Raw genomic sequence first — 16,263 nt, forward strand, 5'->3', positions numbered from 1 at the left:
CTGCACTGGTTAAACCATACTTATAGTAATGACTTCAGTTCTGGGCACAAGGACACTCACGAGCTGTAGCTTTTCTGATGACGACAGAAAGATTCACGGCCGTGACCGTGAGGCATAGCTGCGGGAGCTGGGACTAGTCCCTGGGGCACGGGTTGATGGGACAGAACTGCCTGCAACTGTCTGGAATTCTGCAGTATGGGAAACGGGGCCGCGCTTTCGCATCGCCCCGAACGAAGCGAGCGATTACAGACCCCGCTGGGAGGCTGAGTGAGGCTCCGTCTAAGGACGGGACAGCCACAGTGGCCGAGGAAGAAGCACGCTGGAGGCGGCGGGGCCTCGGGCACTGCCCGGGCGCCCGCGTGCAGAGGCCTCCGATCGCTCGGGGAGAGCAGGAGAGGGAAGGACTTGATCGCAATGCCCCGATCCGGACAGTATTGTCCTTCTGGTCCCTTCCACGCCCGGGAGCTCTGTGAGTCGATGTCGGCTGGGGCAGATTGCACGCGCGGAGCTCAGAGGTACTGTCCGGCACGGACCAGCATTCTAGTTAGCGATGTGGGGCTACCGGCAACTCTCCGGTTACGAAGCCCGATGCTTCACGGTCCCTGCCGAGTGTTTACTTGTCTCGGCCATGATCCGCGCTCCCTGGGGGCGGGCTCTGGTCTGGGGCGTGGCATCGCCTCTTTTCCACCACAGTATCTACTAGAGCGCCTTGCACAAGGCAGGAGCTCCAAACGCAAGCGTCAGTCTAACTTTAAGATTCTTCTTTCAACTGAAATCAAAACATGACTTGTACTGTGCAATGCCATTCACATTTTACAAAGACGGATTTATTTGTTAACTATGCCTCAGAAGCACCCGTGGAGCTTTAACCCATTTCCTTTTTGTTCCGAGAATACTCACTGGCAGCGCCCGCAGCTGCAGCATTTACCCCGAGATAACTTGCGGATCCCAGTCCTAAGCTCACCCCCGAAGTCTGCCTCGAAATCTCTCTTTTTTTATTATTATTTTCACATCACTCTAGTATATTGAGAGTTTTCGGAAACAAATGACATCATTCTATCTATAGCATCTGGTTTTTAGTGGTGGTATTTCTGTTTACAAAACATAGTAATTCTCGGTCACTGAAAATGTCAAATCCTAGAAAATGTAGCGTTCCTACGCGCGACGTCAACATCGTTCTCGATCAGTCGTTAGCCGAAGATTCGTCTGATGAATCCGACTGATGTATACATTTCTGTTACATTAGGATTAGAGACGAGTTCTGTTTAGAAATAACTTCAAGAACAGTTTTTACATTTTAATTTTCACATTGAAAACCAGATCTGTTTCGGCTTCTAAGAGCGTGTTTGTGCAAAATTAAATTAACGCTGGCAGCGAGCTGCACTTTTTCTTCTAAATGGGAAATGGGTTAAAAGCACCAGCGCACGGGCTCCCCTCCAGACCGGTGACACTAGGCACCTCTGAGGCCGGTATCCTCCAGCCCGCCCTGCTCCCAGGTAATTCTAACAGGAGCCAGGGTTGAGAACCACCGGTTTATCTCGTGAAGAAACGAAGACATTGAAAATAAACGTGGACTAACGTAACGGCCCCCAATCTTTCCTGAGGAGGATGTATTTCTTTCTTTTCCACTGCAAGTGCTTTATTCTTTTTTCTTGGATGGAAAGCTATCAAGGAATCCTGCTTTATGTATTGTCTTTGGACAATCCTTAAGCACAACACTTCAAGGTGAAGGGCACTTAATGTCGTCTGCTATAGAAACACGAGCCCGACTATGTGTGCGCATCTAATGAGAAAAAGTGATTTTTTTACTTTTAAATAACACAAAGCACCTTCCATACCTGGACCGAGCAGCGGCGACCGACTCAGCTGGGCGCTGGCCGGGTGCGGTGGCGGCGTCTCGCCCACGTTTGTGCTGCTGCTCGTGGTGGCGGTGGCGGTGGAGCTGGCCGTGGCGCTGCTCTGGATGCCCGGGTTGTTCCTGTCCCACATGTTTACAGTTCTGTTGTTGTAGGTGCTCGGGTCGCCCCAAGCTGAGGTACCATCATCGATTTCCATTTTGCGTCGGATGGATGGTGGAGAAGGCTCTTCCCAGCCCGTGGCCTCGCTGCTGTCCTTCTGCTTGACGGGGACCGGCCCCCCGATCCACCCCGTTCCTGTCTGTTTAACGGAAGCGGCTCCTCCCCAGTTACTCACGGTGTTGTCTTGGGGTTTGCTCGCCCAGTTCTGCTGGGGGCCAGGTTTCAAAGACTCGCCCCAGTTTGTCCCTGGATTCACCTTTGCGTTTGTGCCATTGCCCCAGCCACTGGTCCCAGACCTTGTAGCCTCATTCCAACCAGACCCCGATCGATTACCGTCGGCATCCCATCCAGAGCCATTTTTTTTCCCGTCGCCCAAGTGTCCGAGGACAGACGATGAATCTGCCCAATCGCCCCCTCCGGCACTCCAGGCTGGATTTGATTTCTGTCCATCGCCCCAGTTTTGAGATTTGGGCTTTTGAGGCTCACCCCAGGTGGGCGACTTGTCCTCCTGACTTACGGTCCCACTCCAAGCGTGGCCGCTCTTGGCAGCAGCAGCATTAGTAACAGCAGTAGAGCTTATCGAGTCCCCCCAAACCCCTGGGCCATTTGGCGCTTTGTTGCTGCTGTCTCCCCAACCTGTGTTTGCTGGCCCAGCAGCAGGCGGGGAGCTGACCCACCCCGATACTGAAGAGGTATTTGTACTGTTCATGATGGACCCATCGTTCTTCCCCCCTGAGTTTGAAGGCTGAGCAGCTGCGCAACCCCAGGCCTCGGTCCCATTGTCGTTCTTTCTCTCCGACCTCGGGGATTCCTCAAATTCCCAGGCAGTGTTTTGCTTTACTGGAGTCTGTCCCCAACCGGTATTAGATAGAACCCTTGGGTCGAGGTCGTTCCTTGGCAACTGGACGTGCCCTTGGTCTGGGACGCCTCGGTCGCGCCTGCGGCCATCGGCGCCGTCCCTCCCCGCGCTGCCTTCGTTGTGACTGCTGGACCCGTCGCTGCTCCCCTCGCTCGCCGCGGTTCCGGAAGGTGCAGCTTTGGCCCAGGAGTTCACGTGTTCGCCGCCGGGCTGCACGGCAGGGCTCTGGCTGCTCCCACCAGGACCGTCCCACCCTGTTGACCCTTTGCCACTGACGTCGCTATTGGAATGCTGGTTCGGGGGCTTTCCCCAGTCCCCGTTCACCCCGTTCGAGGTGCTTCGGCCGGGGTGGCCCCACGCTCCCGAATGGACATTACCAACGCCGTTGCTGCCACCGCCCCGCCCCCAAGCGAGGACCCCGGGGCCGGCGGGAGGCCCGGAGTCCCAGGCGTTCGCTCCGGCTCCTTCCTTCTGCGCAGCACTGCTGGATCCATTCTGTTTAGCACTTAATGCTGAGTTCACAGTGTCTCCATTCCCCTGATTGAACCCAGAACTGCTATTTCCTGTGGCAGGGTTACCTGGGGACAGTCCCCACACAGAACTGCTGATTCCTTCGCCACCGCCCCCGCTGACTTGAGAAACCGACGATCCGTTAGCACCAGGAAGGCCTTGCAGGTGGGGCGGGATGATGGCCCCCATGCCGACAGCCATGCTCCAGTTTGGCAGTCCGTTTGTCTGCATTGCATTGATAGGGTTTGAAGAGTTCACGGGGTTAGTGTTATTTGGTCCATCAGTGTTAAGGTTCTGAGGTTGTACGCTGAAAGACACATTCTGAGAAGTGGACGTTTGTGGCTCTGTGCTCTCCTGCGGCAGCAGGCTTCCCCAGGCGCCCAGGGCGCCTGCTGGGTTCCCGTTCTGGTTGCCCACGTTTTGCCCTATGGCACTGACCGGACTGCAAATACTGGAAGGGTTGCCTGTCGCCACGGGTCCTTCATGTCCAAGCACAGGCCAGGCAGCTGGGTTGGCGTTGGGGTTAAGGTTAAGATTAATGCCGGCACTGGAGCTGGAAGCGCCCCAGCAGTTCTGACTTCTCCCGTCTCCCATCATGCCGTCCATCTTCCCATCCCCACCGCTGAGCGAGCAGTGAGCGAGGCCGGCGCTGGAGCCCGTGGCTACGCCCCACACTCTGGCTGCGCTCCCGCTCCCGTCTGCTGCCCCTGCTCCGAGGGCACTCCGATGGGAGGGGCTCTGGACGAGTGCGCCGCTGGCGCCATTATTGCCGTTCGTCTTCTTGGCGTGCCCAGTGAAGCTGCCCGGGGCGCTGCCTGTAGCCATGCTACTGTTCTCGGAGCCGCAGGTGGACGCGGAGTCAGTGTCTGTCGTGCATTCTGAGGCAGACTCGGGCTCCGCCCCCGTGATGGAAGGCCACGCCTCCTTGTCAGTCCTATCGATGATCACTTTATCCCAGCTGCGGTGGGCTTCGCTGCGGTACGTGGGCTGCTGTCCCCAGTGGGAACTTTCATAATGATCTGCCAATCCGCTGTGACTGAGATCTGAAAAAGATGACGCAGATTCAGAATTAGATTTTTCCTCCCATTTGTCAACGAATCGACTGTCAGCTAGCCTTTGGGGGAAGCTCATTATTTCGCTTTCAATTCTGAATAACAAATGCCAAAAAATGACTTAACGAAAAAAGTGATTTGTCTTCCTAATAGCTCCCATTTAAAAAAGAGTTAATGTTTCTAAAATGACATCAATTCTTACCACGACACCATACTACTTTCCTCGAGAAGATTCACAGTGCACATTGGCACGTGAGTCGCCGAAGGCGCCGGTAGGAATGAAGGCTGCTGACTGCAACGTAGCGGTTGGGGAATTCGTGCAACTGTGCAGCACCTATGAATAGCCAGATTCTTCGGAAACGCAGGCGACAAGAAGTTCACACGGACTCTAAAAAAATCCGTAGTTCTTCAAGAGTCACAGGATCATGCAGCGGCTACGCGGCTCACTTAGTAAAAAGGAATTATAAACGCGCTGCAGAATCATGTAACAGAACCAATGTTTTGGGGGTGGGGGACAGAGAGAGAAAGGTACTAGATAATGCTATCTTATGTCATCGAGGGCATTAACGGAATGTTTGGTTACAATTATGCTACTTCATCTGTCGTTACCAGCAACTGTGGCTTATCATTGTTTTTGGTACATTAACAAAAATATTCTCAGCCCCACATCTGGTATCTTCTTTGATTTCTAAGGATTCTTTCTAATAGATTGCTTTCTATTTCCTTAAATTATAGTCTCTTCTTTGGAGATTCCCAGAATAGCTTTATCTATCTTCCTATAGTATTTATACCGTTTCGTTCTTATTATCCTTTTAAAGGATCCAGTATCTGCATTTTATCTCCTATGATTTCCTTATTATTTGAGTATTTCTAACATTGCAATCAATGATATTTCAATAAGTTTTTAGACTTTATTTGCAGTATATGTCCTCAAAAATGGAGAAAATATCGAAAAATAAATTGAACTTGTATATACAACACACAACTTAGAAATCCTTGACAGAGTTTCTTAAAATAGCATGATATACAGAATTGCAACAAAATATTTTTCTTTTAGAACCTTTTCATCATTTTCTCTTCAAATTTATTTTAACAAGAAAAATCTTACTCAATGGACAGTAAAACTAGGTTTCTCAAAGGAAATTAATTCTTTTTAAAGTTTGATGGAGCTAAAAGGAAAAAAAAAGAGGAGGTATGCGAAGAATTATCACTATCACTAGAAAGAACATACTAAAGCTAACTTCAACCTTGAACACAAATGATTTTTGTTGCTTGGTTTAAAAGGGATGCGATAAATTCAGAATTATGCTCCAGGTGGTTCTAAGGCAGGTAGTAATTCCAGGTAAACACTGCGAAGGGCCATGAAGACAGCCAACGGACAACTGCAAGTATCTCAGTGACTAGAAAACAACTAAGTTTTTTATTGCCAAATATTAGGGTTGGCTCTGCACCCCTGGTTTCTGGCAATTTCCCTTCTTGGTTTTGCATATACTACGAAAACTAGCTTATATAATAACTAAATTAAAGAGATACATGAGCCACTCATCATTTAACACAGAAAATAAGACCAGCCTCAAAAACAGATTATCCCGTTTCCAGCGAATGGATCACACTCGCCCATCTGTCTGTCTCCCCCAGGGACAGGGTTTTCCTGAGGCAGGCCATGCCCCCCGCCCACCCCCTCATCAGAACTGCAACCCACACCCTGCCGGCAGTTACCCGCCTGGCTCACCGCTGCATTCCTTCCCAGGCGCGGAGGCGGAGGGCCTGAGGAGTACATAATATTACCTCTTCCGCTCCATGAAGCCCACACTGCAGAGGGTCGGCTCTTTGCCAATGGTCTACTTTGAGGGCTTGTGTGAAATGCTTTTGACCACTGCTCAGCCCCCGATTTGATGGACTCACACTCAATTCTATGTCAGGCTTAAAAAATGTGTCTCTATCCTGGATGGATAAGGATACATTATAAACTAGTGGAGAAAGGACGGACTAGCTAATAGATACTGTTGGATAACTGGCTAGCCATATGGAAAAAATAGAAGTGGATCCCTACCTCAGAGTGTACACGAAAATAAATTCTATACGCATTTAAAGGCCATAAATATAAAAAGCAAAACTTCATAAAGCCTAATAAGGAAATATAGGAGACTATCTCTATGACCTTGGATACTGTCTTTTCTTATAGAGACATAAAAAAAGTTGATAGATTTGATTATAATATTAAAAACATGAGTATGACAAAAGACATCACATAAAGGAAATTGAAAAGCAAGCCACAGACAGAAAGAACAGATAAAGAATGATGATCAGAATAAAGAACTACAAATCAATAAGAAAAAGACCGAAAACCCAACAAAAATGGAAAAAGACAGATACAGACAATTTAGAAAAGAGGAAACCCAAACAGCCACCAACATATGAAACAAAAATCGCCCTCATCAAGAAATGCGCTTCAGAACAATGAGACATCATTTCCCACTCTGGATAGTCATTTTCACACTAAAACTTGAGTACTGTGGTTCCTTTGGGGGAGACAAAAATGGGATTGGGGCAACATCTATAACATTTCTAAATTGAGATCTGAAGGAAATATGGCAAAATATTATGTCTAATCTGCATTGTGAATATAGTTTTATTATTTTGTTTTTTCTATTTAAAAATATTTTAAAAAGTTAAAAAAATGCTGAAGTATGATATCGAATGAGGTGACAGATGGAATTCCAACAGGCCGTAGGTACTGGGGATGCTATCACAGAGCAAATCTTTACCGTTGGGAAAACGTGATAACTTTACAAGAGCAAAGAGGTCAGTGCAATTTAAAAAAATCTAATCACTGAATTTAGTCTAATTCCTGAAGGTGAGTGCCTTAAGGCATTGGGTGGTATCTTTTTAGTTTTACCCATAATGCTTGTCACATATTAGGCAACCAATAAATATTTCCTGGCAAACAATAAACGTATGGAGCCAAATCTGAGTTCTAGCTAAAGCCACCAATTAGCTGAACGATCTGAAGTCATTTCTCAACTCTAAAAAATGATGAGGAACTAACTTTATAATCCCTAAGGTTCTCAGCTCTAAAATTTGATTCCTAGAGCTTACGTATTACCACGAGAATCACACACACAAAAATACCAAGCAGTCAATCTCGACTGCATTATTAAGGCAAAGATTATTTTTCTATTGTGGTAAAATAGGAACTTTCCACTTTAACCATTTTTGACTCTATAATTCTGTGACTGACTTTAAGTGCATTCATATTGTGTAACCATCAAACTATCCATCATCCCAAACTGAAACTCTGTACCAATTAAACGACAACTCTCCACTCCCCCGCCCCCAGATCTGGTAATCACTCTTCCATTTGCTTTTGCCATGACTTTGACGATTCCAGGTGCCTCCTACAGATGGAATCACACAATATCTGTCCTTCTGTGACTGGCTTATTTCACTTGGCATAATGTCCTCAAGGCTGATCCCCGTTACAGCAGATTCCAGAATTCCTTCCTTTTCGAAGGCTGAATAATATTTCCTTGTCTGGATAGACCACATTTTGCTTATTCATCCATCCATCCATCCATGGACAATTCGGGTTGTTCCCGCCTTCTGGCTATTGTGAACGATGCTGCTATAAACATGAGTGCATGAACACCTGTTACGGTCCCGGCTCTCAGATCTCGCGTGGATACCCAGAAGCGGCACTGCTGGGTCACAGCGCACATCCGCGTTTACGTTTCTGAGGCACTGCCGTACCGTGGTCAGCAGTGCCCGCACGGTGTTAGACGCCGCTACGGCTACGCGCGACGGCTCCGATTTCTCCGCATCTTTGCCAGCACCTGGTATTTTGTTTTTTTGAACAGTCGCCATCCTGACAGTGTGAAGTGGTGTCTCACTGTGGCTTTGATTTGTATCTCCCTTGATGATTAGTAATGTTGAGCTTCTTTTCACATGGAAAGCAGATATTTTTATAACCTAACTCATTGATTCGGTTTAAAATGAACCAAGTCACACACAAAGAACTACACTGTCTGGAGCAGGAGTTCCCGTCCCCTGGGTCTCGTCCGTGGCCTGTTAGGAACCGGGCCACACGGCAGGAGGTGAGCGGCGGGCGAGTGAGCAGTCTCGTGCCCCGGTGCCGGCGTCACCGCCTCAGCTCCACCCCGGGTCATCGGGCGTCAGGTCCTCAGAGGAGCACTGGCGCCTGGTGCCAATAGGTTAGGGACCGCCGGTTAAAAAAATCCATAAAACCCAGTGAGTGTTCTATAAATGTCGTAAAACAATTCCGACATATGTCATCCTCCTACTCAGATGATTTTTGTTTTGGAATTTTCTACAAATAGTTATACTCGAAACAGAAAACTGTAAATAATAAGTACGAATACAAAAAGGAGCTAAAGCACTGATTTTTGATACTATGAGCTGATAAAATGTGAGGGCAATGTCGTCGCTTATGAGAAAAGCAAACGCATCCAGGTCTTTACATTCTGAGCTCTACCCCACAAGGTTCTACAAGGAAAGTAATTTATACTCTTTTCTAGGAGGTAGTAAGAGGCTGAGATAAGTAGGGGATTTAACAGAGCAACTAAACCTGAAAGGGCAGATGGGAAAGAGGAAAAACGAGGCGGAAAACGCCAAATCGGCAACGCTGAAGGATTCTGTCCTTGCACGGACTGTCCTTCGTCCCAAGACCTTGACAAGAGCGACAGAGTCAAGGATCGGAGGCCGACACGGGAACCGAGGAGGGAATCCTGCGAGAAGGAAGATCCCAAGGTTCGAGAAAAATGCTGGTCATTAGGACAAAAACAGTCGTCACGGTGAAGTACGAGAGGCGCCTGTGCAGCCTGGCACGTCGCTTTCTGAGGGAGTGACCACAGTGACGGCCGCCCGCCGCTCAGCCCTCCTGGGCGCAGGGCAGCAGACCGATCGGGTCAGCACCGCAGGAGGCAAAGGCACTTCGACGACACGGGGGCAGGACGAGGTGACACACTGGCCATCTCCAGCAGGACGAGGTGACACCGAGGAGCAGGCCTGCCCTGACGCCTCCCGCGCACTGGCTGCATCCACCGCACCGACCCAGCAGCGGGGCCTCGGAGGAGGCGGCCCTGCCTGCACTCGGCGCCCCCTCCTCTCTCCTCCGCCCCACTGCCATGTCACCCGGGAGCTTCCTTCCCCGCCTAGCACCCTTGGGGACAGTCCCAACAAACGGTCTTCCTCTCCTTCGAATTCACTTAGGAGTGGGCAAACGTTTTCTGTAAAGGGCCAGAGAGTAAATACTTCCGGCTCCGTGGGCCACACACGATCTCTGTCACGCTACTCAGTTCTGTCCTTGTGGTGCAAAAGCCACCAGACACAGCACGTGAAGGAATGAGCGTGGCTGGGTCCCAGCAAAGCAGGTGCGGGGTGGGTCCGGCCTGCAGGCCCGGCTGCCACCCCGGGTTCCGATGACGCTGTGTGGGACACGGTGAGGGACCCAGCGGACGAGCTCCTTCCCCTGCGGAGCACGTGTCCCAGTGTGGGCCATCGGCGAGCCCGTCTGTCCCTCCCCGGGCCGCGAATGCCACGAGGGCGAGGACTGCCTGGCTCTGCCCTGTTCTTCCCCAGGCTGGGCAGAGCGTCTACTGCGCAAGAGGCAGGGAAGAAACATCTGCTGCGTGAACAAGTGAATCAGCGACTCATTCTTACAAACGCCTGAAAGCAGCCTGCCGGCACCAGAAGGTGATGCCGCCTGCATTTTCAGTCGATTCTGAAGGCGATGTTACGATTAAGCTTGAGTTGCCATGTTGGCTGGGACTGTTGAAATAATCTGCAAAAATACTGGGTTATCTTTTCAGACAAAGTAATAGAAAAAGAAGTAACAGTTCAAAATCTTTTTAATTTAGAAAAAATGACCACTGACACTACAAATCTACGACTAAAACACAGCTTCCTTCAAAGCGAAGGCACAGGACCAGAGGATTTTACCTAAGACGAAGCGCAGCACTGCACAGCGGTGCCGCCTCTTGTCCTGCACCTGGGCAGCCCGGCTCCTCAGGGTCCCAAGGTGAGCGTGTCCCTCAGGCACACCTCCTGCGGCAGGAGAGGAGCAGGCGGGAGCGACGCCCGGCGCCCCTCCCCCCCGGTCTCGGGCTGCAGCTGTTGACATTTAATGTGCGGCCGGCAGTCCCTGGACTTGCTGCTCTCCCTTTTCTTTCTTTCTCTCTTTTAGCTGTTCTTTTGTTCCTTACTTCACGGTCCTTCAACGTCAAAATAAACTAGGTCTCCAAAAACTAATTTTGCCGAAATTTCAGCGGTGGTACATGGAGGCAAAAAGTACGTAAGAAGTAACTGAAAATTATTTTTGTGTTTATGCTACCATTTAAAACTCTCTAGGAGCAGGTTCTAGGTAGTTCCCCGAAAATTATGAATGCAAAACAAACACACAAAAAGCAAATAAACAAGACAGGAAGTACTGAGCTGTTATTTTACTATCTGAAACAATTCTAAAGTAGCCTATCTTATCATCTTACTTTCTATTTGTGGGAGGTAGGCATTAAAAAATAGAGGCGATTTGATTGCTATAAAGGACGTTATTGGGACAACTGGTGAAACTGAAAGGTAGTACATTTAGATATATTAGAAAATGGTATTAGATCAATGTTAAATTTCCTAACTTTATTATTGTACTGTGGTAACAATATAAGAGATCACCTGTGAACACAGGAGATATTTAAGGGCTGTGATTTACTTTCAACCGCTGCTCCAGCAGAAACAAACACGTAAATGAGCATGTGCGGGAAACGAGGCCTGAGGCCGGATGACCGGCAGAAGGAGGGCCCAGTGTCATCCACGCGGCAAACGGAACTGAGCCCGCACGAGCGGACGCTGCCACAAAACGTGCGCGCGAGAGGCCGTGACCGTGGCCCGGGGATGATCCTTCCTGCTGGGTGAGTCGTGAGGCGTTACGGCTGCTGAAGGAAACGCGAGAGGCTCAGCTCTCATCAGGGATGGGACAGAAACGCGTGGGTCCATCCTGCAAGGGGCACTCAGAGCTCCAGCTTGCAGGCCGGCAATGCGCAGACACAGAACTCACGGGAGGCGACTGAAAGGGGGCTAAGCGTCAGTCTGCCATACATTTAGCACACGCGCCTATGTGCTATTACTTACTGCGGAAGCCACTAGAAATACTGCCCTATTTACATGTTTTTAGCTATAACGAAAGCAGTAGATAAGGAGAAAAAATGAGAGACAAATATCATGGTGCATTTCATTGCGATTAAGCTTTAAAAACTCCAAAATAATATAAGCGTTTTTCCAAGAAAAGTACGCTCTGCCGTGGTCCTGCGATTCTGATTTTCGGCCTCACTCCGTTTCCAGCTCTGACTCATTCCCGGTGCCTGGAGACGTCTTTTCAAGCGTCTCCGGTCCTACACTTCAGGGCCTCATCCTGTGCCTGTCCCATGCGACCGGTCAGTGTCTTCCACTGGAAGTCCCCTTAGACACCCACACCCAGCTGGACACACACGTCTGACGGTCCTCCCCGATGGACTTACCAGCCAAGCCCGCACAGCTGCACAGACCGCCACCTCCCAGAGCCCCACGCGTGCTCCGGGGGCTCCACCTGGCTTTGGGCTCCTTTCTTTCATTTTTGTCTTGTTTTATCACTTTTTTCCTTCTCGAGAAGTTTTAAAACGGAAATTAAGTGTGTCCTGTGTACTTTAATATTCAAAAAAGTTTGTACATAAAATGTATTTAAAAGCTGGAATGGTCTTGAAAACTAGAAAGCAAAAGTTATGATTTTAACGCACTACTTATGGGTTTTGAATATAGACTCAAATTGATTTGAAGACACCACTCGACACTCAGTGTAGTAAAAACCAAAAAAAGCAACAGAAAGCAAATGATGGGACCTGCATCCCAACGTGTGAAAGAGCCAATCTTCAAGCCACTCGGGAAAAATTAGGTTCTGTCCACTCATCCCCGCACCACTCAGACTCTGTCAAAGACCCCGTGGGTCTCTGAGGGGCACGGTGTGAACAGGTTCTTGAACGGCGCTTCTGGAGAATCCCTCAACGTCTCTCCTCCTCCCCTCCATCACCGCCACCACCATCACCATCACATCTCCATCACCACCGTCTCCATCACCAGCATCATCACCACCATCTCCATCACCAGCGTCATCACCTTCACCACCATCATCTCCATCACCAGCATCGTCATCTCCACCACCATCATCATCACCATCTTCGTTATCACTCCCAGCACCACTACCATGACATATCCTGACACTGGAATTTATTCCACAAGTGAAAATGTAAGAAGACTAACTATTCTTTCATGTTCGAAGCACATCATTCTTCTTACGGGAACTTTATGACTTCGATAATATCCGAATAACGGGCTTTTCATAAACCGACATCTCTTGACTATGTTACCATTTCGCAAATCTATCTTTTGGTAGTGTTCTAAAAGACAGAACTCTGTGAAAAAAATAAACTGTGAAATGACTGAGCTCTAGGAACAGGCATTTTGAAACGACTGAAAGCTCCCGAAATGAACCGAGACCGCCTTCTCCGGCAGGCGTTCTAGACCCTCCGTGCGGCCCCGGAGCTTTAGGAGGCGAAAATCCACGCGCCTAATGTGCAGCAAGTCTGAGCGCGTTTGTGGGAAAGCGTCTTCGTACCTGTGAGACATCACGCACTGCGTAGCATTTTGAGGTTCCAGGTATTCCCACACACACTGAATTCACCGAACCTCACAAATTACGTCCACTTCACAGATGGGGAAGTCGAAGCTCAGGGAGGTCAAACTTGGAAAAGCTGCTACAACTAATAAGCAGTAAGGACTAAGCTAAAACCCTCATTTTCTACTACTACATCCTACTATCAGAATAATTTCTCCTAAAAAAAGCGTTCAAAAGAAAAAAGGAAGTTTGTGTATAATGTTAAATTGTCTTTTCTTCTGCCATTTAATAGGTTTACATGGTCTAAAAATAGGTGTCTATAAAAGTCTAAGTAACATAGCTGTCTTAAGTGATTAAAATCAAAAGGATTACACGACAGCATGGTTTAAAGAGAAAAGCTTTCTTTTCTGCTTTTAAATTCTAAAATGTTAAAGATATAAAGATAAATTTTTCAAGAAAAAGTATTTGACAAAGAGCTTCCAAAAGCTACAGTAAGCACAATTTTAATTAGGTGTCAAATTAATCAGACAGGAGTTCGGGCGAGATCTGCTGAGAAGTGTGCAGAATGCTTAATTAGCCCCGTCCGACAAACAGGGCGTGATCACATTCTTCATCGCCACAGTCCTTTTAACTGAAATTACACGACGATAAACCATGCATTACAAAAAATAATTCCAAAGGCTTTCCGCAGTGGGAAATAACATGTTTCCTAATGCTTGCTGGTACACGGATTCCTGGCACTTGGTTGCCAAGAGGCAGGACAAATGTCAACAACTGCTTTCGGCCTCCGAGAACCCCAAACGCCTCCCCCTCGACCGCATTTACTGTGTGTAAAAATCTCGGGGAGGAAGCGCTTTGAATTCAGAATCCCATCGCTGGACAGACTCCGAGACACTTCATCCGTCGGCTTCTACGCCGAGGACTTGTGAAAGGCAGCATGGAGCACAAGGATTGTCGCAAACAATAACGAAAGTGTCTAAGAGAATGAGCTTGTGGCCTGGGTTTTTCTTCGAAGGAGCAGTAAAAGGAGATTGCTTCCTCCAGGTGGAGCATCTATTAGAATAATAAAAGTGGGGGCAAAACGAGGCCAGGCTGGCAGGCGCTCAGGAAGCGGACGCAGGCTGGCGGGGGTGCCCTGCCGCCCTGCTCCCCTGCTCGGCGGCCGGGCCGGAGCCAGCAGCTCCTCCAAGACGCCATTTTATCAGCCTGACCCGCCGCTGCTCTCGGGTGGCATGGCCCACGCCGGCCCGGGACGAGCGCCCGCCCCGCTCCGTGCGCGCTTCGTTTCTCCTGCCGTGCCAGGGCTGACGGGGGCAGGAGGAGCTGCAGAGAGAGACTCCCACCCCGCAGGAGACACTACCTTGTGCGCCAGCTGCCTGCGCGCCTGCATCTGGGGCCGTCTGGGCGCTCAGCTCCACCATGGCAGCCGTGCACAGCGACGGCCTCATCCTGTCGCGCTGCCAGGAACGTCTCGGGCAGGCCTGTGGCCCGGCAACCTGCAGGCGGCCGGCGGGCCGGGAGCTGGCAGTGCCCTTTCCACGCCAGGAGGCATCGATTCACCCGCCTCGGCCGGGGGAGGCGCCCACGGAGGGGATTTGAAAGCTTTGATTATCTAATTGCAGCTGACACTAAACCGATCTTCCTTCCTCTTTCGATGCTTTCAATTGTCGCAAACATTTCTATTCAGGACCCGGTTCCAGTGAGCACCACAGCCAGTTTCCCTCTGTTTTTTTTGAAAGTCAGCCAAAAGAATAACAGCATATTGCCTATCGGCGGCATGCGGCATGCAAATAAACCGCGCTCCATACTTAATTTGTTTTGCGTCTCTTCTTCTTTCTCCTGCTCCTAAACACCCCTAAACATTTGGCATACCGACGCGAGCTTTCATACTCCAAATGAGCCCCATATGTAAATTGGCAAGTGTCCAACTTCTTAATTACTTTCCTGCCTCTATCTCAAAAAGATCTGAGGAGCAAACACGGCCGCATATTAATCAAAGCCTCTGTTTATAAATGCACAAAGCAGCCACCAAAACAATACATTGTTCTGCTTTTAGTGCAACGAAAAAGAGGTTTTTTTTTTTTTTTTTTAAAAAGATAAAAGCCCTCAGATTTTTCAAGCTCCAGTTATGGTCCAGACTTGCAAAAACATAAGAGTCTGAACAGAAAATGACGTGATGAACTGACACCTTTCTGGAACCTGAATCACTACATTTCCATGCTAACACTTATCTTACCAGGTGAAGTTTTCACCCATTGGCTGAGAGAGCTGCCCTCCGATTCGATACGTGAAGTTCAAACCCAGCTTCCCTGGTATTATTTTATTAAAGGGCCAACGTATTTGAGGACGAACGGTTGTTATCTAAAGGGAGAACGTGGAGTCAGGGTTGGGAGGAACCCCGGCCTCTCTGTGGCACAGGAGCCCTTTCGCCCCTGACTCATTTCTTTGGATGCTGCCAGCGACGAAGAGGGGACAGAGACCCTCCCACGGGGCTGTCCCCGCCCCACTGCTCGGTCCTTTTGCCCCACTAGCTCTGCCCTCAGAGCTGGCTCGTCGGTGGCCCTGGGCTCTGGGGCCAGCCCTTCCGTGGGTGGAATGCCCGCAGGCCCTCCAGCCCCCGCGGCTGTCCACGGGGCCCCCCAACCCCTCTGCGGCCCTTACAGAACGGTTCTAGGCTTTTCGCCCGGGCAGCCCAGGGCACGCCTGCCCCAGAGCCCGTGTTTTCAACGAGGGGCATAACCCACCGGATGTCCGAGGCGGAGCCACAGCGCCCACTACTCAGGGGAACAGTCGTCTCGATGCTGGAAGACGTCCTTCCCTGGCAGTGGAAGGCCACCGTACCGAATCTGCTTTTGCTTTAGACTTAATGAGCTTCATTCCAACACCAGCTCACTGGACCTCAGGAGGAGCCGGGCGTGTTCTGTTCTGCATGCCCGAGTGGGATGCCAGGACGGTCATCTCAATAACACGACCACTGTGGACTTAAATAATGTCACAAAACCAGTGACGTCCCTCCGCAACAGCCAAGGCCGGCGTGGGGACAGCAGTGCGCCAACACGGACAGGGATGGCGGAACCCGAAACGTGGGAGGAAACGGGAGGAAGTTTCCATCGCTGTTCTCTGCGGACGAGGCCTAGCAGGAGCCCAGCTGGCCCTCAAACGCAGCTG

At 49.7% G+C, this 16,263-nt stretch overlaps 1 protein-coding gene across 4 annotated transcripts in view; it reads right to left on the minus strand.

The window, feature by feature from the left end:
• TNRC6C (trinucleotide repeat containing 6C) overlaps positions 1–16,263 on the minus strand; it is a 75,636-nt gene that overhangs the window by 37,663 nt on the left and 21,710 nt on the right. For 3 of the 4 annotated variants that reach the window (XM_025047019.1, XM_025047017.1, XM_025047015.1), the window contains exon 1: positions 1,839–4,361. In XM_025047019.1, coding sequence (XP_024902787.1) covers positions 1,839–4,212 — 2,374 coding nt within the window. In that variant the 5' untranslated portion in view covers positions 4,213–4,361. Of the gene's footprint in view, positions 1–1,838; positions 4,431–16,263 lie in introns of those variants that run through there. The other variant, XM_025047018.1, reaches the window with a different exon arrangement.

Source organism: Pteropus alecto, unplaced genomic scaffold (assembly GCF_000325575.1).
Source record: "Pteropus alecto unplaced genomic scaffold, ASM32557v1 scaffold134, whole genome shotgun sequence".
NCBI classification, from domain to species: Eukaryota; Metazoa; Chordata; class Mammalia; order Chiroptera; family Pteropodidae; genus Pteropus; species Pteropus alecto.